Source organism: Molothrus aeneus, chromosome 11 (genome assembly GCF_037042795.1).
Source record: "Molothrus aeneus isolate 106 chromosome 11, BPBGC_Maene_1.0, whole genome shotgun sequence".
NCBI lineage: Eukaryota > Metazoa > Chordata > Aves > Passeriformes > Icteridae > Molothrus > Molothrus aeneus.
The window spans coordinates 7,765,919-7,787,267 of NC_089656.1; the positions used below are offsets into that span (position 1 = coordinate 7,765,919).

At 38.5% G+C, this 21,349-nt stretch overlaps 1 protein-coding gene across 2 annotated transcripts in view; it reads right to left on the reverse strand.

Annotated features, from left to right (window-relative positions):
* Nucleotides 1-8,552: 8,552 nt before the first annotated feature.
* The window catches only part of NETO2 (neuropilin and tolloid like 2), a 31,146-nt gene continuing 18,349 nt past the window's right edge, over nucleotides 8,553-21,349 (reverse strand). For both annotated transcript variants that reach the window (XM_066557743.1, XM_066557742.1), the window contains exons 7-9: nucleotides 17,152-17,380; nucleotides 13,232-13,345; nucleotides 8,553-10,269 (exon numbers count right to left, since the gene is read on the reverse strand). In XM_066557743.1, coding sequence (XP_066413840.1) covers nucleotides 9,689-10,269; nucleotides 13,232-13,345; nucleotides 17,152-17,380 — 924 coding nt within the window. In that variant the 3' untranslated portion in view covers nucleotides 8,553-9,688. The remainder of the gene's footprint in view (nucleotides 10,270-13,231; nucleotides 13,346-17,151; nucleotides 17,381-21,349) is intronic.

Genomic DNA, 21,349 nt, shown 5'->3' on the forward strand with positions numbered 1-21,349 from the left:
ACATAGATGCACTTTTACTCACAACTTTACTGAATGATTTTTGAGTCTGCAGGTGGAGTGGGCACAGGAATTAAGTACTTGACCCCTGAGATTTTTCTCCATGGCAATGGTGTGACTTAGTTATTACCAGAATATCTCATCATTGCAAGTAAGTTTTTCCTGTTTCTTCTTTGCTTATTTATTTTGCCCTCAAGGTGCTTTGGTTGGCCTTAATGGAAGAGCAGAGGCCTTTGCTGGATGCTTATCAGGATGTAAAAGGAGTTTTAATCTTACTTTGACCACTGATTGCCATGACAAATCTAATGAAATAAGTGAGCTGCACAAGTTCTGTAAGTGAAATAACAAGTACTTATCTTGTCTCCCCACTCAGTCTTGCTAGGAAAATGAGAAGTCTGGACACAGTAAATAACATTTCCATGGAGAGGGGAAAAATAATTAATATAATTGTAAAGGGAGCACAGCATGCCTTTTTTCTTGAGCCATTTCTGCTTTGGCCCCTTGACTTCAAAGCCTGAAAGGTGCATTAATGTAGCAATTCAGTGAACTGCTGTCTAGTGAAAGAATTTTCTAAAAGCTTCTGTTTTGGTAGGGGTGTAACTGAGGCATCATTCCTTCTTCCAGAGTAAATCAGAATTTAGAGAAATGTATATTTTTCTGTTCTCTTTCCATCTGTATGAGCTATGTATCCAGCTAAAAGGATTTATTAAAAGCCTTTTCACTTGTTTGTATTCAGGAGAGGGGGGGAAAAGTTATTTCTTTGATGTTCCCAAGGCTTTCCACGTAACTGGATTAAAATCTGAAACCATGTCAAGAAAAAGCTGTGACAGTAATGTACCCTAATTTGTTTCCCTGAAGATTGATGTGATGGTTATTCAAGCTTACCTCTCTCTTCAGTTGTTTGAACGTCTAATTTCTAGGTAGTCATGCATTATTCATCTTTATGCTGACAGTAAGCTGCTAATAAAACAGGAAATATCTAACTCCTCTGTTGTATTTTCCACAATATCCTTCTTTCTCTCCTTTATGTACACTTCTTTAAATTTAGGTTATTCAAGATGATTTGAAATCATATGTGTGCATTCTTATAGGGTTGCTGGATAACTGTTTAGATTGTCTCCCCTATTTGTGACAGATACTAATGGATCAGTATTTTAAATTATTGCTACAGGAACAGGCCATTGTACTTTCTTATGTTTATTTGAGTTGGAATATGAATTATTATCTGCATACAGACAGCACAGAGCAGTAGTCTGGGCTTGGTCAGATAGTGTGAAGGACAGGGATAGAAAATAATTTCATAATCAACAGCTTTAATGGATGATAATACTGTAGGAAAAAGCAGAGCTGGCTGGCTTTGGCAGCACATTCAATCTGAGGGTACTTTTGTTATTATTTGAGCTAACACTGACATGAAACTAATGAAGATACATTTATTTAGATGTGCTGTGTGCAGACATTACCAGACACATGGCCCCATCTGATGAGAAAATAGGTTTAGCTGTTTTTTGAAATGTTTGCTGCTGGAGCAGGCTAAAGAGGACAATATTCTTGAATAATCAGATTTGTCGGTGCTTAAGAGGTTTTTTGCACTAGAAATGAGGAACTTGGTGCTTTATCTACTTTATGCCCCATCAGGATCATGAGAGATGCAGCTCTGCAGCCAACTGCTACAGTGTAAAGCATTCAGGGGTGTCAGGTAAATTAGACCCATAGATGGGGGATAAACTTCACTGGTAATAAATGAAACAAATCGTGCACTAGAAGACTGGGGTGTTTCAATGATGCTGTAGTGTTGCTGAGCTCTAGAAAAGTAAACCTATTTTCAATTTGCAGCTTTCTATTGGCATTAGAGAGACACATGAGTTATGCCTTGGGTTACATCCACAATTTAATTTTTCAGCCCTTTGTAGGCTGTGGTTGTGTAGTATCTGTTCTGATACTTCTGTAACTTAACCTTTCTTTGTTTATACTTTCCTACCTAACTTTTCCCTTTCCATAAGAGGTTGCAACAAAGATTTTTTATCCAAAATCCTTTTAAAAATAGTAAAAATAAGCATTAGATCAGATGTGGCATTTTGCTTAGGGGGCTTGGCTGCTGGGAACAGAGAACCTGGCTTCATTTAATTTGCTAAATTGTCCTTCAGTTTTTCAATTCTAGGCATTAGCCATTAATATTCATACAAAGTCTTCCTTAAAAAGAAAAAAATCAATAGGCACATCTAACCTTAATAAGAGGGGTTTGCTATTAATCAATAGGATCACTAACATAATGAATTACCCTTCAAAATAGCACTCTAGATGTTTGGCTCTGTCTTGAAATCTTTCAGCTTGAGTGTACTTTTGTGTAGAAAAGTATTCCAGAACAGTCAGTGAAGCTAATGTCTATTATTCATAGGGCATCCAGATCCTGCTCCTTAGGAGAGTGTGTGGGTTTTTTTGATACTTTTACACTGAATCTGGTGGATTTTATATTAGACCCTATAATTTGACTCCTGTCTGAAAGAGAATCAAAGCTGTATTTTTTTCCCCCTGGATATATCATATTGGGTATTTCTGCTAAGATTGGCCTGGGGCCCACAGGTAGGATTGTCATTCAGTTCAGATATTCTCCCATCAGTCCTAGAAGTGCTTCCATGATGAAAGAGGGGAAGGCAGCCCCATGGTTAGGCAAGCAGGAGCCAGGTTATTACATCTTCAAATGTACAGCAGACAAGTGGTTTTGCTTTGAGACAGCCTTGGCTTTCTGCCACTTCCTTCAGTTGGTGTCAGCTGTTCTTTGTAACTTAACAAGGCAACCAAACAAGCTGCAGTTTCTTGCAGTTGTACAGAAATAATATTCCATTATACTCAGTCTGAAGTGACTGTTTCTTATCTTTTGGGTTTTTGGCAAGATTAATTTCTGTGCAGTTCTATGGCAAGGGTAAGCCATGACCTCCAGTTCTGATTCACATAAAACTAAATTCAATTACATCTGTTTCCCTCAGTAGGTGTGGTCCTTGTATGATCACTCTGAATATTTTTCTGTTTTTAAATGATGCACAAGGTATGTAGGAATAAGAAAATTAATGTAGAAATAACTTCTATTTTTTCTACTTCTTGCTGTTGATTCCCTAAGCCCTGAGGGCTACATCTTAGCTTGAGCTCCTTGTTTGGTACTGCTGCTAAAGAACAGTTGGTAGCCTTTTCTTGTGTTCCTGAGGGGAAGGGAGAGTGCTGGACAAGAAGTGGGTTTATGCTTTTTATTCCACTTGTTCAGCATTAGTATTTTTCAGCTGCAGTAATGTTACAGGTGGTGCTAAAATGTCATTAAATCCTCACGTTACACATCTGGCAACTTGTAATGGAAACTATTCTCTGAATGTATGTAATGCATCTTTTTGTACTTTTATAAGTTGGCATTTACACCAGGTATTTCTTAATTTTAAACATCATCATGCAATATTTAAATCTACTTCTTATAGCTCTGTGGGCAAAACTCCACATTTGCTTTAGAGAGCATTTTATCTTATGATGTTGATAATTGAAGGAAAGTTGGAACTAGAATTAACAAACAACCAAGCACACCAAAGTGTACATTCTAACAATTCATAAGTCATGTTTGGATTCTGATAGTTCAAGTAAAGAATTTCTTTTCCTTATGCTAATGTCTATCCTTGCTTCTACTCTGTGAGGAAGTGCAGTACAGTGAAGCTTTAATAAGTCTGGATCTTAAAGGCAAAGAACTTAGTTTTCTTTTATTCCTAATTCTCTTGCACAGATTTGAGAGCTTGTGTTCAAATGTATTAAAACAGACAGAATGCAGAAATGTCTGGGAGAATGTGATAACCTTAGGAGTCACACAGAGCTCTAAAAGTTACCTAATATATGAGGTTATTTTCAGTGTCTGTTGCTTTTAGTTTGTTTACTATACACTTGAATGATACATAGATATTTTGTGCTGTTTTTTATATTCCAGAATTCCCTTTACTGTTAAAGATAACATTTAATGATGACAGAAGATTAAATGGCCTGTGCAGAATCCTTTGCCTCTGGTAAATGAAAAGCAAACATCTTCATGCTACTAGATCTCTTTGTTTTTCATTACTACAGAAAAATTAAAACTATTTGACTTGGCCTCAGGCCTTCAGTTGCTCTGTTGGGTTATAAAAAATACAGTGAAGAGCCAGTAATGAGTAGTATTCCTAATGTACCTTTGTTCTTTACAAACAGAAGATTGATTACAATGGTTAAGAGACTTGGGATTTATTGACTTGTCTTCCTAGGAATTTTTTATTTCATAATTGCTTTCAAGAGTATTTTCCTGCTTTTTTCACCTCCATTAACCACTGAGACATCTTTTTCTATAATAATCAGTAGTAGCTGAGAATGCTAGCCAGTAAACTCAGTCCTAACAGCTGGCTTTTTCCAAATTATTAGGAGTATTTGAAGGTGCTTACAGAAGTGAGGGAGCCTAAAATATTAGTTAGGCAGAATGATGGACTTTACTATCTTGAGGGTAATTCAACTGCATTGGGGGGTGAGTTAAACATTGTATCAGAAATGTCCAGTGATTAATATTTGTTTGTTTCTCCTTTTGTATTTTAAACAAAGAATTCTTTAATTGTCACCTCCTCTCCTGTCTCTGCAAATAGCCGAAGCCCTAGGTTCCTGTGTTATTCACAGGTGAATGTAGCAGTTATTACAGATGTGTTATGAGCAAACCTGGGGCAAACAGAATCTGCTCACAAAAAACCACAGGCCCATTTAATGCTGATATTACTCCCCCATGAAACACTAAACCTTGAGTATTAGAACACTGATGTACTTTGTTCCAGTTTAGCCATATTCATTTGAGGTTAAGCAGATAATCCTGTGAGCTTTGAGTTTCCTTTGTAGTTTCTCACTTCTCTGGTGGAAAATAAGCTGCAGTACAGTCTCAGAAATGAACGTAATGCTTCAACTCTCAAATGCTGTGGTTTAGTGATAAATGCAGTGTAATCCTTGCTCCTAAATAACATTTGGAAGGAACACAGAAGCAACTTCATGTAGGTGATGATGAATTTCAAGGCTAATTATAAGTTGTAATATGCATATATTTCTATATATGAATTAATAAAATATTGAAATAAGTTTTAGCATGTAAAAGATGTCTAGGAAATATGTGTTTGGGGTGAGAAGTATTTATTTGGGGAAAGTGATGTGATGTGCACCTTTTAAGAGCACTGACATAATTGCATTTTTCAGAAGGAATGATACAGATTCCAAACCAGGAAATTATTTTGAATTTTTGAGTATGTAGGTCTTAGGTGCCTATTATTTGGTTTATCACAATACTTAGTTCTTGAACAGAATTTGGCATGAAGGGTTTTTTGGGGTTTCTCCATATACAAGTTATTACTATAAATTATGACATGTTAGTGGAAAGAGGTAAAAGACATCAAGTTTGTTTCTCCCTGAGCCTGGCTCTGTAAGAACAGACTTATAAAAACTAAGCTGTTTTATCTGGTATATGGTAGATTATCTTCAATAGTGAGATAAGAGGGAACAAGTTGACCATTCAGAAATTACTGTTGTTGACTTATGAAACAGATGGAAAAGAGTTTTTGTTAAGCTGATTGTGTGAAATGGAGTGTAGCAAAGGAATTTGAATATGAAAATAAACCTGTCACAGAATATTACAGCATATTGACATGTGATTTAAGCATTTACAAGGGGGATTGATGCTGTGCAGAGATGCTTATTAGATATCACAGGAATGATTTTTGCAGTTGCAAAAATAGCAGCTTTTATATTGTTAGATTGAGATGGGTGCTGTAAATACTAATTTTCAAAGCATGAATCAACTCATCCAGGTTTTTGATTTTAAAATCCTTTCTCCTATTATAATTAATATTCAGTTTTAGCAGTGTGATCTCAGTGTAAAATCAGTTTATCTTTCAGGCTGGCATGGATTAGGAAACTTGTATTGATAAACAGTCTACAGACCTGAGCAATCATAGGGCTTACATGTCAACTTTGAAATAAGGAGATGGAAAAGTAAATGGGCTTGACTGAGTTTTGCTGTGAACAGATACACAGAGCCTGAGCATACATGAAGCTCAGACTGTACCTGTGGCTTGGTACATCCACATGGATTCAGTTGTTCCTCTTCAAGCAGTAATTTACTCATCTTCCAAGGTATATGTGCTAAATTTTTTAAAATTTTTTTTACCTTTTTTTTTACCACTTGTGCTGTTGATATCCTTTCAGATAAAGGATTGTACTTAGTTTGGAAAATTAAATGTGGTGATCAATGATATAAGAACTTATTTAGAGACAAATTTGTTTTACATCTAAGACAAACCTATACTCCTCATTCAACAGGTTTGCTGCTATTGCACAGAATTCTTTGTACCAAGTGAAAAACAAAGCAAAGCATATTTTAATGACAAAAGGATTCTGTGAAGTGTTCACATGACAAGCACCTTTTCTTGTAAATCAATGACAGTTCTTTTCATAACCCTTCTTACTATTGGTTTAGTAAAAATAGACAGTCATTATTGCAATGTGCCATTGGAATTTGTAGATACTGTGAGGTCATCTTGTCTATAGCAGACAAGAGAATCCCATGCATTTTAAATACATATTGGTATTTCTGTGATCACTGAGGAGTCAGGAATAGCATTAAACCTTAGTTTCCTGTGCCACTGCCATCACCTCTGTAAATGCAGATGTCTCCTCAGAGAGCCTGCAGGAGTTGTGAATCACAATCGCTTTTGTTTTCATGTTGGCTGTAGGTTTACTTTTACAATTTTCTTCACAATTCATTCTTCATGTTAGATGGTTTGTTCAGATCGTTTAAGCTACTATGCTAAAAGGTAAAAATGAGTTAGAAATCCCAAAAAGTAGCCAATGCTGTTGGTCTTGTCCTGCTCAGTGTGTGTCCAGTGAGTGTGTCATTGCTAAGGAGCATTCAGTGCTAGCAGAGGGCATTGCAGATATGGGTACAATGAAGAGCAAAATCAGGGTGCTCCTAGAAATGTATGAATTTAAGATGGACACAATGGGAATAGCCTAATGGTGTTTAGATACTGCATTAGTATGAAATGTGACATTTTCACTAATGCCCCCAAAAGGTTAAAGACCACAACATCAGCTTCAACAGCATTGAGACTGCCAAACCAATGCTAGATTTTTTTCACAGTACAGCTTTCTGTACTTAGCTTTCCTCTGCAGAGAAGGGAAGTTGATTTTAGTGCAAGTGGAAGTATGGCTCTAATAGTTCTGACTCACTTCTTAAAGCACAGTCAGTGACTGAAGCCCAGCCTGCCATGGGCTGTGTAGGCAGATTGGTTTTCAAACACCCCATGGGACATTGGAACCAGTTATGCTGGTTGTGGAGCTCTGCTGTGCTCTGGGGCAGCCAAAAGGCAGCTGTGTTCTGACCATGTAATCACAAGGCTACCACAGAGACTGAAATATTACTCAAGCCATTTGGGACCTTCTTCAATTTCCCTCTTCTCCACACACTTGTGCTCTGCAGGCTTCCTATTTGTTTTATTAGTACAGCTTTACTGCTCAAAGGCAACATAACTTGAGAAAGAGTAGGGATTATGTTATTTTTAGCACATGGTTAAATACACCTAAAAAAGAAAACTCAGGCATGCAAACCTAGCATTTACAAGTTATATGGATTAGAATGACCCATGTAAAACTACGTATTGCTTGTTGAAAGAATCTGGAACTAACAAACTGTCACAAATAGCATGGTGTGTCCTATAGGTCATGGTGAGATATTTCATCCTGAGATCAATGAGAAATAAATAAAATCTGCCAAATGTTTTCATTGAATATTCAAAAAATTTTAAGTAACAATTAACTAGATTTTTTTAACATTTATTTTCTGCATGTAGTGCATCTAAAAATAAAGCCCATTTTCATTCATTCAAATTGAAGTACATTCTGGGACTAGCACAAAAACTGGCATCAGGGTACATCCAGCCTTGTGGGTCTAAGATAAGAGCTGATTAAGTTCTTTTTAAACAGGAGACACAGGGTTAATTTTGAAGTTGGGAATTGCTGAAGAAATTCAATTCCCCTTTCTTTTTTCCCCTTAAATGTTGTACATTTTAAGCATTTAAAAAAATCTTTATCATTCTAGTGAAAATCTGTGATTACAGCTGTTGTTCATCTTTATTTCAAAGAAATTATTTTTCAGTTGCAAGGGTCATAGGTTAAGACTTTTTGGGGCTTTTTTGGTACTACAATCAGCACAACAAACACTATGGTTTGACATCCCTCTGTAAATAAAGGCTATGCCCAGTGCTAGCTGGGGGATGAGCTTTAGTCAAAGGTTTCCTGTAAACACAATACCCAAATAAGCTCAGACTACCCAGGGAAGGAGCTGTAGGCTAATGTGGAAGTCATGACAAGTATTCTTGGCAAATTGTGATGTGTGCAGCAACATCTGCAGGTTAGTCAGAGCTGCTAAGAGGGACCCTGAAAGAAGCCTGCTGTCCAGGTGCTAGTTTGGATTTCAGAAATAGGCTGTACAGTATCAAACTATATAAAAAGCTTAAAAACCACAATGAGAATATATTTTAAAAATTTTCTTCTATATTTTAAAAAGTTTTAAATTAGGTCCAAACCACCATTTAAAAAGGTATGAAATGTGCAATTTTGCAAATGGAAACAAGGGGCACAAGAAGGATTCCATAGGGGTTAATTAGAGTTGCTTTGTGATTTGTTTCCAGTTCCTTCATACACCCAGTAATCACACAGACCTCAGAGCAGTTCTCTTCAGGCAAGTAGGACATGAGCTAAAAGTATCATTGCTGATTTCAGTAGGGAAGATTGGCTGCAACAAGGAGTAAAAAGCTATTTTAAGAGACAAATGTACAGTACAATCTATTTATGTAAATACTTGGAAAACTCAGGAACAAAATTGTTTCCTAAGTACAGAGCTGTGAAATCAGTGTGCCATATGGAGCTATAATATATGGCAGAATATTTTAAAATCCTAAACCTTCTTGAAAGAAAACTGTTGTAAAAGTCTGCATCTAGAATAAAATGACTACTCACTTGTGTTTTAAATGAAAGCTGCAAAGATATTTCCACATGTACTAAGATTAATATAACTCTATATTGTTAAAAGGCAGTGACCCTTTTCACTTATTTCTCACAAAGCCTGGAGTGTGGAAATGATAATTAAAGGCAAGTGAAACAGATGGCTGTAACATAATTCGTGAGTCTTAACTGGCACTTAACACTAACTCTATTTTCAATTTGACAAATACAATAAGACACCTATGTTGACATACACATAGTGCACTTAACTACTTTTATTTATGCAAGTGAGGTATTAAAATTGTCTTGAAAAGCAGACATCTAAAGAAGAGTAAATGGTATGAAGAAGAGAATAGTAGTCATTGCTTTCAGTGTTCAACAATTAGTAGCTGTAGGGTTTTTTCTTCCACCATCCTATCGGATAATTTCCATGCAAAGTCTCCATCTTACTCCTCCACTAGATAGGTAGCTTGGGAAGATTGGAGGAAATCCACCACTTTTCCAGCAAGAATTAATTATGAAGACTGGTTTTGTTTTTTGGAATGAAGTATAATAAGCTAAAAGTGTGTGCATTCACACGCTGCGTATGGTACACCTTTAATATATACACTGTCATTGTACATGAGCATTTTGTATATACACTCACACCACCTTCAGCAGGAAGTTAAAAGTCAATAGATAATGAACCTTGTGCTGTATCTTCCCTTCCTCTGACATAAATTTCACATGGAATCTCCTCCATCACCCTGTCTTCTATCACCTGCTCGGGGCAGTCGTGAGCTTGCTTGAAAGTGTAAGTGCTTTTCTTGAATGTGCTGTTGAAGGTTTTCATGGGCTGGGGCTGTGCGAAGTCATTGCGGAAGGGCAGCTCCATGGAGCTCAGGTTGCTCCTGCTCTGTTTCATGCTGGAGGCCTGGGAGCCACAGTGGTGGTCGTGGATGCATCTGGAAGCTGTTGAAGGGCGGCGCAGCTTCTGATAGTTTTCAAGTTCCTCTGATAAATCTGCCAAATCTGCAGAAATTTCCTTGTCCCTTAGTGAGAACAGTTCATAGTGAGGAGGATCAAAAACTTCCTGGAAACCAGTTTTATTGAAGGCAGTCTTGCAAGCCATAACCTTTTTGCGAGGTTGCTTTACTTGCACTAGAATTGAAATGATGAGAAGGACTAAAACTATCCCTGTTGTGATGCCAATGATTGTCCCATGGGTTTTGGTGATTTGTTCAAACAATCCAGTTCTTTTCTTTTCTGCAAAGGAAGAAAGTGATTATGACAGGACATTCATTAGTTTCTGCACTTTTGATAACGTATTTAAACAAAGCAAGACTGTATTGTGATTGCCATGCAAGTGATAAAATTACTTAATGGGACTGGAGACTAGAGCTGTATGTCAATGGGATTTGTCTAATTCCCTGTCATTAGTGGCTACCATATGATAATTCAGTGGCAGGTGCAATTCTGTGAACCAGTGCCTGCTGACTCAGCTGGGATGAGCCTTCCACCCTGAACCTTTACTGATGTCTATATTCCTAAATCCATGAGCTAAATAGGCTTAAATTAACTTTAAATAGGTTTAATCCAGCTACAGATGATGGTTTTCTTACCATGGTTTGCTCCTGCTGGTAACATTCCCAGTGATGTCAGTAGAAGAAAACCTAGATTTAAAATTGTCTCATTCTTCTTTAAAAGTGAAATATTATCAGAGATAAGATTGACTGTACTGTTTTCACATCTCTTGGAAATGTAATGGCTGTGTCTATTGTGTAAGTAGGTTACACCTAATTCATCACAGGGAGCTTTAGCAAAGCTCTTATTCCAGTTCTAAGAATCCAATGATGAAGTAACTTGAAAAAAAAAAAGGTAGGGGGATACACCAACCAACCCAAATCATCTGGCAATTTTGGCTAGTACTTCATGTGAAAACACACAAGATGGCAGCATCAGAACAAGATGGTTTTCCATATTTAAAATTCTTGTTTGAAGTTTAAAGTTTTCCAGTTGAACTTCTGTTCCATTCATGTTCTTGTCCTGGGGGACTGAGAGATTTCTACACTGCAACACTGGCTAGTGGGAGAGAAGCATTTAAGACTATGAAGAAGAAAATGTAGTAGCCTAAATCTTGCATAACATTTTCAGATATCTGGCTCCTGCCATCTGAATGTGTGTGTTATGTACCTAAATACCACACACAGTGCATGGGGAGAGTTATACACCATCATGTGTTATTTGAAACAATCCTTATGCTGAGCAGAGGCTCCCAAGGCAAGGAGTTGGCTAATAAGAAATTACATTTCTGCTTCAGAGCTTGGGTTGTTTCCTTTGAGCTACTTTTTACCTTTGAAGTGAAGTGAAGTGAAGGAAGATCTCTCCCCTTGTCCTGCCTGTCTTAGATCACAGTGGTGCCATCCATGGTGGGAGGTATGAATTTCACTGCTATGGCAGTTCTCTTGTCTGCATCTAGGTTTCTTAATTCTTGGCAGATATTTTAATCAAAAAGTTGTTTTGCAAAAGGCGATGTTCTTGCCAATCTCTTAAAATAAATTGCACACAACTGACTTCTCTATCAATTTTTGTGTTACAGGGCTTAGGCATAAGTAGGTCACAATATGCTCAGATTTATGTAGCTATTGATATGGACTAACTGAGAACTCTGGGTGCCTGCAGGAACTGAGCACAATTGTGAGCAGCTCTCTTTCTAATTCTAGGAATTGCTTATTTGGTTGCATCAGTCTCCCTTAGCTGGCAATGTGGATCTAGTCTTCAGCTGTCTCTTAATTTCTGCTGTGCAAGTATTACAGCAGAATTTAGATTGCATTCAACATAAAACATGATGGGTCATTCAACATCAGACACAGCAATTTACAAATATTGGGAAAGACACGGTTTTTATGGAATTAATTTTTTAATACTGCAGTACATTAGTGATGTGTGAATTCTAGGGGAGAGTCTAGAAAACAGTTGGTAAAGATGGGAAAGAGATCTAGAAATTAAACTTAAGAGGGAATATTGAGTATTATCACAGGTAAGGATTGTTTAGAGGAAGCTTAGTTTTACTTTGCAAACTTGGGAGTTATGGACCAGTTTTGTTGACTGGAAAACTTCCACAATATTACATTAGAATATCTACTAGTGGTGTGAATTTCTTTGTTTACCTAAAATGCAATTAACAAGTAGGGGGTTTTTTATGTTTATTTGCTTAAAAAATGCAAGCAGAATTTTTGCATTGAAAAGAAATTTTCTTTCAAGACTTTCTATAGAGGAGGTTTTGACCTTTTCTGCAGGGTCGGTTTCTCTTTGAAATGGAATACTTACTAAAATCTTCTGGAGTTTTGTGTTCAGACCTATTGTTGCCATTCTATTTGTCAAAAAATCCTAGGCAAACAACCTCAAGTGTTTTTGTTCTATTGTTTTCTTTAGCAAGAAAATTGGTTGACCTTAGATTGGTTTCGTTCTAACTCTGACAACTGAGCTATTCTTGAAGCACGGGAGAATGTCTGTGCTTTAACAGAATAACAATTTCTTCAAATTATGAGAATTTTCCCTACAAAGCCTGATATTGAAACAAGTCTTTACTGTAGTTGTAATGATTGCAAAAATACTCCCAACCCATGTTCTAGAAGCAGGAATTTACATGTGTCTGTATTCCATAAGTGTTTATTTCATGCTCCCTAACAATTCCTCCTTCCTCCCATCCTTTCTCACACCATATACAGCAGCTGAATTTATCCTGAAATAGCCTGTGATTTACACATCTAAACAAATGTTTTAAAATTGTCTTTGAGGATTGTTGCTTCTATTTCAACTCTGAGAGGCAAGCACTTTTTGTGCTTAAAAACTTAGTTCTGTGTTTTTTCAGCTCTTTATTTTTATCTCTAAAAGGTATTACCTGTCCCTACAATCCTTGCTTTATTAAAGTTTAGAAATTGATAGGATGCAGCCTCAAAAATACTAAATTCTACTTCTTATCAAGCTGATATCCTTTTAAAATAGAGAGTATATGCTGAAGAAGAAATTTAGTTAAAAGCAGTAAGAGCAATATTCAGGATGCTTACATGTGTCCTGAGTTTAAATAAAAAATTTGGAACACCTTCCTGAGATTAGTAGAATAGCTGTCTTCAGCATATTTCCAGGAAAAAGACATTTCATGACTTTCTTGAAAGGCAAACTGACCAGCCTAGCTCATAAAGGCTGTGGTTTGCCCTATATTCACCTCTGCAGTGATTCTCATCCCAAGGGTATGCACAGTTCTGAATGCCATTGCAGACTAAAGAATTATTGATGCACATGTTGCTATGGCAGAAGTAAGTGTTGCCTGAGCAGGGAGCTGCAGGAGAGAAGAGAAAGAAAACATTCAGAATTTTCAGTAATTGATGCCTTGCAATAAAACTATTAACTTTCTATATCTGAGGTTTTTAACATGCATTCTACTTCTGGTTCAAACACAATCATTTCTCTTGCACGTCACTATCTGATGCTTTTCTCTCTCCATGTAATTGCTTTCAGCAATTTCAGTATTATCAATGCTCCAAAACCCATTCTTGCTCCAAAGGGGTAGGGAGCAAATAGAGACAGTCACAAAACACAGATGATGGAAGGAGGTTTTAGTATGTGTCTTTAAAAACTTAATACTTAAAAATCACATGCTCACTAGCAATGATATATTTATTCTGGAGCATCTGCTGTGTGGATGTTGTGAAGCACTCCCTGAACATCTGCATTTTAGAGCCCATTACTATCTTAAGGCAAATCAGATTTCAGCTTGTGGAGGACTGTTTCAGTAATTGCAAGAGATTTCAATAACTAGAGGCATCTAAGTCATTCCTGCTTGTGAATCAAAAGCTCTGGGATCCTCCTATTAGAGCTAATGCAGGGATTGAGAGAGTACATTTAGCTTTTTATGTATCTATCTATATATAGTCAGAAATTTGAAGAAAGAAATTAACTAGAAGGCTGCCCCATGTTTTTGTATTTGTTACAGCTCCTTGACATAAGAAAAAAGATATTAGAAAGTAGTAATAATTCTTTTCAGGGTGTTGTATCATCTATGTAGGGAATTATTTATAAATTCAGGGCACCAAGAAACCAAGAAATTGGTTTTTCATTTGTTTCAGTAATGGGGTATTTTTATGATGGACATGTCTGTTATTAATGAAGTCAATTATATACTAAACAGCAAAGATGTGTGATAGACATTCTGCTATTGGGTTTCACAGAAAGAATGTGTTCTTGAGCAGTCTGGATTCTCTGAAACATAACAGCAAACCCAAAGGGTAGAGCAGAGGGAATGACTGCTCCTGAACACTGCATTTCTCACTTAGTCATTATGTTTGGCTTGAGAATCTCAATGACAAAAAGAGGAGCTATGCCTAAGAAAAAAAGAACATTCAAACCTTTAATTTTGATTTTTCATTCCTAAATTAAATATGTATTGTCTTTCCATGGCTTACTCCACTGAAGCTGGGTAACCTACACTCATTGGTTTTAAGCTTTGTATTTGCTGTTACTGCTTAACCCTGGCAATCTGGCAAGAAATTCCATACAAGAACTTGCTTTAATTGCAGTGCAAGTATGAATACAGAACATACTTAGAGGGTATTTTGGAACAGTTTATCTAGGTAATCTCAGTGCTTAAAAATGTAACAGTAACCATCACATCACTTCCTTGCTGAAGTGAGTTGAGAATGTGATTGTTTGGAGAGCAGCTCTAGCCTGAAGAGCACTGCTTTAAAACAGGATCACTCCTTTGGAAGGTTGAGATCAGGCCTGTTCTCTCAGTTATGCCATAATGTAAACATATTAAACATATTCTCCTTCTCATTTCCCTGAACAGGTGAATTTTTTTACAGTTCTGTATTTGGTTGATGAATTCTGCTGTTGCTTCTCCATCTGCCAGCACAGGCTCTATTTTACATGTTTGTGTAGTCCCTTTAAATTTTTGTGGGCATGGCTTTTGTTCACAGTTCATGAAGATGGGGAAAATGGCCTTATTTTCCTTTCTGTTTGTTATTTGGGAGTTTGAAGTCTAAAAGTCACAATGGTTGATCAATTCCAGCCTAGGACTTCAGGGACATAGCTGGATTCTTCTCATAACAGTTGCCCAAAAGTGGTGCAATGTTCACAGTGCTCTTTGTATCCAGCATTGCTCATCTATTGAATCAAGCCAGAAATCAAATACATTGATTTTTCACATTGCTGTTAGCTGAATTACTTAGTCAAACCTGCAAGCAGTGCTAGGTGTGTGTTAGGTGACTGTCATGCACTATTAGTTCATTTATGGAAATCTTTCCAGAAATATTGATTGTTTTTATGGTTGGCTTCATGTAATTACAAATCATTAGTAAGGTAGAAGAGAAAGATAGCTTAACAATCTGAAAATAAGGTAAGCTCAGATTCACTTTTTTTCAGTTAGAAAAATTGCTTATGACTAGATTATATAAAAATACTTGAAACACTTTACAGACACATACTTTTCAATGACCCTACCCAAGGAAGGCAGTATCTCTGGTAAATAACAATAACCACATACCTTTGCAGATGTTCTTCTGCCAATGACTTTTGAGTTGCTTTAAACTCATAAATTTGGAAAGTTATCTGCCTTTAAGAGTGTTTAGTATTTCAACCTCTCGCGTTAAAACCTCCCCAGAACCCCCCCAAAAAAATCCAAATTCAAGAACAACAAAAAGCCCACTCCAATAATTATAATATAAATAGACAATTTCCCTGGCAAAATTTGTAGCATTTTCTACATTAAAAGTTAGAATAACTTGCACTATCACCAATGTTAATAATTGAAATAAAAGCTAGTGGAAAGGCAGTTATCAATTTTTGCAAGCTGTACTTAAAACCGACATTTATTTAAATTCTCAATATCTAAACCTTATTAAATGCCTCTTGTAGGCTAAGCAATATTCTAGCTTGAAGCATGCAACTCTTCCTTACTACCATGTACTCAAAGTAAGCCAGAATCTATTTCTCTTATACATATTGTTACTTTAGAAAGGTTGTTTTACAAAAAGTAGCTTTTCTCCTATGTTAAAATTTACTGGTTTATGGAACAGAAATAAAAGCTACCTGTTACCTGTAACCTGAACTTTTGTGCAAGTTTGTGACCAGGATCTTGTTCAGGACTGGCTACAGACAGTAGAAAAGTGGGGTTTTTTTGTTAGCAAACCTGTACTATTTATTCTTCAAGCAGAACTTTTTGAAAACCTTTAGCACCAGCATAGGTCTGACTTCCTGAAATGGGAATATTTCATTCAGCTTTCCCCATGTATCTCAGATCTGCTCTGCAGTTCTGAACTCAGTCTGCTTTAGTGCCATATAAATGGCACTGCAATGGTTCTGCAGTGTGGACAACATATGTGAGGCAATAAAATTCCATTCAGGTACAACACCCTTAGAAGAAAAAGAATATCACAAAAAACTGCCTTCAAGAAACATCTTAATTTACAATGAGAGTAAAGACTATCTCTAACCCAGGCTATGGAATCCAAACAAAAATCCAGATGGCATTTAGAACTCAGCTTTAATTACAGGCTTCTTAAATAAACTTGAATTTAACCACTTGTCTATCATTGTGCAACACCACAGGGCTTTGCTAAGGGAGCACAGGTGGAGTCCATTAGAGCCAAATGCAGCTGAGGATAAGGGAGCAACTTGGCTGGAGGGGGCTGTAGGTTCAGACCCACAATTGAAGACAGAGCTGTGTTTAGGAAGGAGAGACTTTACAGGATCAGGCATGTTTTCTGCTCTTCTGAACATCCAGAGTGGCCTTAAGAAGAGCCTGTTGTGCTGGGAAGTGGTGCTAGTGGGAGAGCACGCCTCAGTCCCACTCCTGTCTTCTTGAAATAAGTCTGTGCTCATTTGTAGGGAAGGACGTGTCTTTGTGAGAAGGATGTAGCCTAGGGCAGTACTGCTGAATTCAAATGGAAAATAAACCTTTTAAGGATGCAGGAAAGCTTTTCTTCAGGAGCCATGTTAGAAATGTAATAAAGCAATTATCTAATTTACCTGCCAGTATGTGAAGGAAACAGAAACAACCTTTTCCATGTTTTCCTGCTGTTTACTACACAGCTGATGCTTTCCCTAAAAGACCTGAGCAGGAGAATGGGCCCTTTGAGCTGTACTTACGATCCACAAAGGAGGTGAAGAGCATTCTGAAGCGGCTCAGCCTGCTGCCTTCATCGGCCCACATGCGCACCACGCCCGTGCCCGTCTGCAGCGTCACATCGTTGGCCACCGTGCTGCAGAACTTGGCCTTCAGGTTCTCAATGGAACTGCTGCCATCATACACAGCAACAAAGTTCCTTTTGCACTCATTGGAGTGCTCCATTTGATAGTCCAGAAATCGCATGTAGATCTGTTAGGAAAGGGGAATCAGTGTCTTTAGAAGAAATACTGAGGGGAGAGTTTTCTTTCTTAGCAAATCTTCAGTAAGATGTTTTTCTTCCCTTACACATAAATGTAATTCCCAATTCACAACACTTTTAAACTTAGATTTTTCTCATTAGATGTCCTTGTGAAGCATTACCTGACATTTGTCTTGGGTATCCATTTCACTTCTCCGTGTTCCCCAAAACAATCTTTATTAAAAAATTTACTTTATGTCTGCTCCCTTTGGAAAAACACTACAAAGCAACAGACTTGGTGAAAAAACCCCCAGGAATTTATGCTAAATATGAAGTCTGTTTCTCTAGAAAGAGATATAAGGAATGCATAGATGTACTGAAATAATTTTTAAAGTATTTTGACTGTTCTCTTTCCTTTCTTTCTAATTCATAAAAACAATGTTAAAATATAGGGGAAGGAGCCTAGTCAGAACGGCTCTGAAGTAAAATAAGGAAATTAAAATTTATTGCTTCAGAATGAAAGCTAATTACTGAACCATAGCTGTGTTATGGAAGACACAAACCATGAAGTCAGGAGTAATTTGAATAAAAATGGAAATGAGAGAGAAGTAAGCTGGCTGTGTAGGAAGAATTAATGAATTTAGGCTAATCTTAATACTTCTAAAAGCAGAAATCTAATCCAAGAGAAGGCAGCATATGCGTTAGAGCACATGCAGCAAAGAAATTAGAAGATTGGGATGGTATTTAAAGAGTAAGTAAATAATTTATTTTGCTGGAGCAGGAAACTTATGCAAGATTGTAATTCAGTTAAAATTACATTAACACATCAAAAGGCTTTTGCAATTCTTCAATGGCTGTATTGGAATTCTCAAAATTCTGAAAATTTTGAGATATGAAACCAAGTCACTTAAACATGCTGCAAAGGCCACTTTGCACTTTAACAATTCTTAGATAGCCATTGTGCTGCCAGAGAAGCAACGTGCCCAGGTGGAGCCTGAGGTGCTGCTCTCCCGTCCATGAACTCTCCCGGTCCCGCTGCACCAGGGCAGCTGCAGAGCCCCTGCACAGGGGGCTGTGACATCTGCCCAAGGACTGGGACAGAGCCCTGCACAGGGGGCTGTGACATCTGCCCAAGGACTGGGACAGAGCCCTGCACACGGGGCTGTGACATCTGCCCAAGGACTGGGACAGAGCCCTGCACAGGGGGCTGTGACATCTGCCCAAGGACAGAGCCCTGCCCAAGGACTGGGACAGAGCCCTGCACAGGGGGCTGTGACATCTGCCCAAGGACTGGGACAGAGCCCTGCACACGGGGCTGTGACATCTGCCCAAGGACTGGGACAGAGCCCTGCACAGGGGGCTGTGACATCTGCCCAAGGACTGGGACAGAGCCCTGCACACGGGGCTGTGACATCTGCCCAAGGACTGGGACAGAGCCCTGCACAGGGGGCTGTGACATCTGCCCAAGGACTGGGACAGAGCCCTGCACAGGGGGCTGTGACATCTGCCCAAGGACTGGGACAGAGCCCTGCACACGGGGCTGTGACATCTGCCCAAGGACTGGGACAGAGCCCTGCACAGGGGGCTGTGACATCTGCCCAAGGACTGGGACAGAGCCCTGCACAGGGGGCTGTGACATCTGCCCAAGGACTGGGACAGAGCCCTGCACACGGGGCTGTGACATCTGCCCAAGGACTGGGACAGAGCCCTGCACAGGGGGCTGTGACATCTGCCCAAGGACTGGGACAGAGCCCTGCACACGGGGCTGTGACATCTGCCCAAGGACTGGGACAGAGCCCTGCACAGGGGGCTGTGACATCTGCCCAAGGACTGGGACAGAGCCCTGCACACGGGGCTGTGACATCTGCCCAAGGACAGAGCCCTGCCCAAGGACTGGGACAGAGCCCTGCACACGGGGCTGTGACATCTGCCCAAGGACAGAGCCCTGCACAGGGGGCTGTGACATCTGCCCAAGGACTGGGACAGAGCCCTGCACACGGGGCTGTGACATCTGCCCAAGGACAGAGCCCTGCACACGGGGCTGTGACATCTGCCCACGGACTGGGACAGAGCCCTGCACAGGGGGCTGTGACATCTGCCCAAGGACTGGGACAGAGCCCTGCACAGGGGGCTGTGACATCTGCCCAAGTGAGCTGTGCATTTGCCCAAGGACTCTGGGACCCCTGCTCAGGTGGGGTGCAGGAGGTCAGGGCCCACTCCTGGGCTCTAGAACAGAGTTTGCTGCCCCTTTGCTCCCTACCAACTACCTCTGGGAGACAAAACAAGATATTCCCCTCCCCATTCCTGCACCTATCAGGCTTTATTGAAAACATGGGAAAAGAGAAAGACAGGTGACACTGGTGCCCCGTGGCTTTTCCTTTCCAGTGCTTCCAGAGGCAGGTTGGCCAGCACTGCCTTCCCTTGCACATTCTGTCTGAAGGTGCAGCCAGTGCCATATTAGCTCATGCTTCACCTCACTGTTTTGTGATTTTCAGCATATGTATTTTTTATTTTATTCAATTTCCTTTTTTTTTTCCCTGCTGTTTTTGTTAAGATTTTCTGCTGGAAATTCTCAGCTACACTGGGAACATGTTTTCCATTGATGACTTATCTCAAAAACATGGATGTGAGCTGTAATTGCTAGTATTTGGGCTGAGAGATGGTATTTTCTTTTAATGATTGACTGCATATATCTGCTACAAAATTACAATGGAAACTAAAAATAATTTAGCACACTTTTAGTAGAGCTATTATTTGTATGATAACAAAGGAATAATCCCATTAAAAGTGCTCACCTCTTCACATGCTCCTTTGGATTAATGAGCTAGGCAAGTATAAAAGGTCCTTACTCTTACATTATATTGATTATTCTGGTAATTTTATGAAATCTGGACGTAATTTATTAAGTGTCTGCTATACACATTTTAAAAGTACTTTTATTGCTGCACTTGTGTCATTTTTAAAACTTTATTTTTATTACAAACTCAAATTGAGGAATTTAAAAATATCTACGCTTATTTTTCTCAAGAGACTGCACTGTATCAGGTCTAATGGATTTTATCATCATAATTCTGCCTGCATTGAAGCTTGAGAAACCACTGTCAGAATACTAAGAATTATTTTTCTGTAATGTTTTAAATCAATAATTTAGGATGATGATCTAATTTCAGGACTCACCCAACTATAACTCTCTCTTCTGGCAACATTCAATAATTTATTAAAATACTTAAGCACAAGACCTGGTGCACTCAATGGCAATGTAGAGAGAAAATGGGTTTGTTATTGTTTCTGGAAGAACTGTGTCTATTACTTAGACTAGTATAGGGGTCTTGGGAATTGACTCACTTCCTCAAAGGCTCAAATATATTAATGGACTTTTAATTTCTTTCATGTCTTCTCCTCTTACCATCTTTTTGGTTACTGTTTTAGAATGCACTTGCAAGGTGGTTAACAGGGCTGGTTAGTTAAGTGTTAGGAGTGTGTAAGAAGGCAGAGGGAAGGTTTGTTATCTTGGCAGCTACTGCTTCAAAGTATTTTTTAATTTTTATGTATGTGCAAGCAGAAACAAAATTAAAGAAGTGTATGCTCTATGGAGAAAAGTATGTGCTCTTCTGTGCAACATTTTTAACAAATATTATTCTGAAACTAATATGATTCAGGCTTTAGCTATTGTATTTTGGGGTTGTGAACAGGATTTTATCCTGCTGTCTGCCTAACAAGGTATAGCCCTTCTATTTAGCTCAGACTGCTGATGAAAGTGGGTTTCAAGGTGCAGGATTGTGAATTACATGGGAGAAGCAGGCACATGTTCTGTTGACTTTGAACAGAACCAAATTCTCCAATAGAACCACTGGAGGCAAAACATTCAGTTTTGGCACTGAGATTTACTGGAAATTACTGAAGATGTCAGCCAGTATTTTTGCCTGCAGTCTTCCAATAAAACCAGGATCCAAGTCAAATGCCCCTGAAAATTGTTGCTT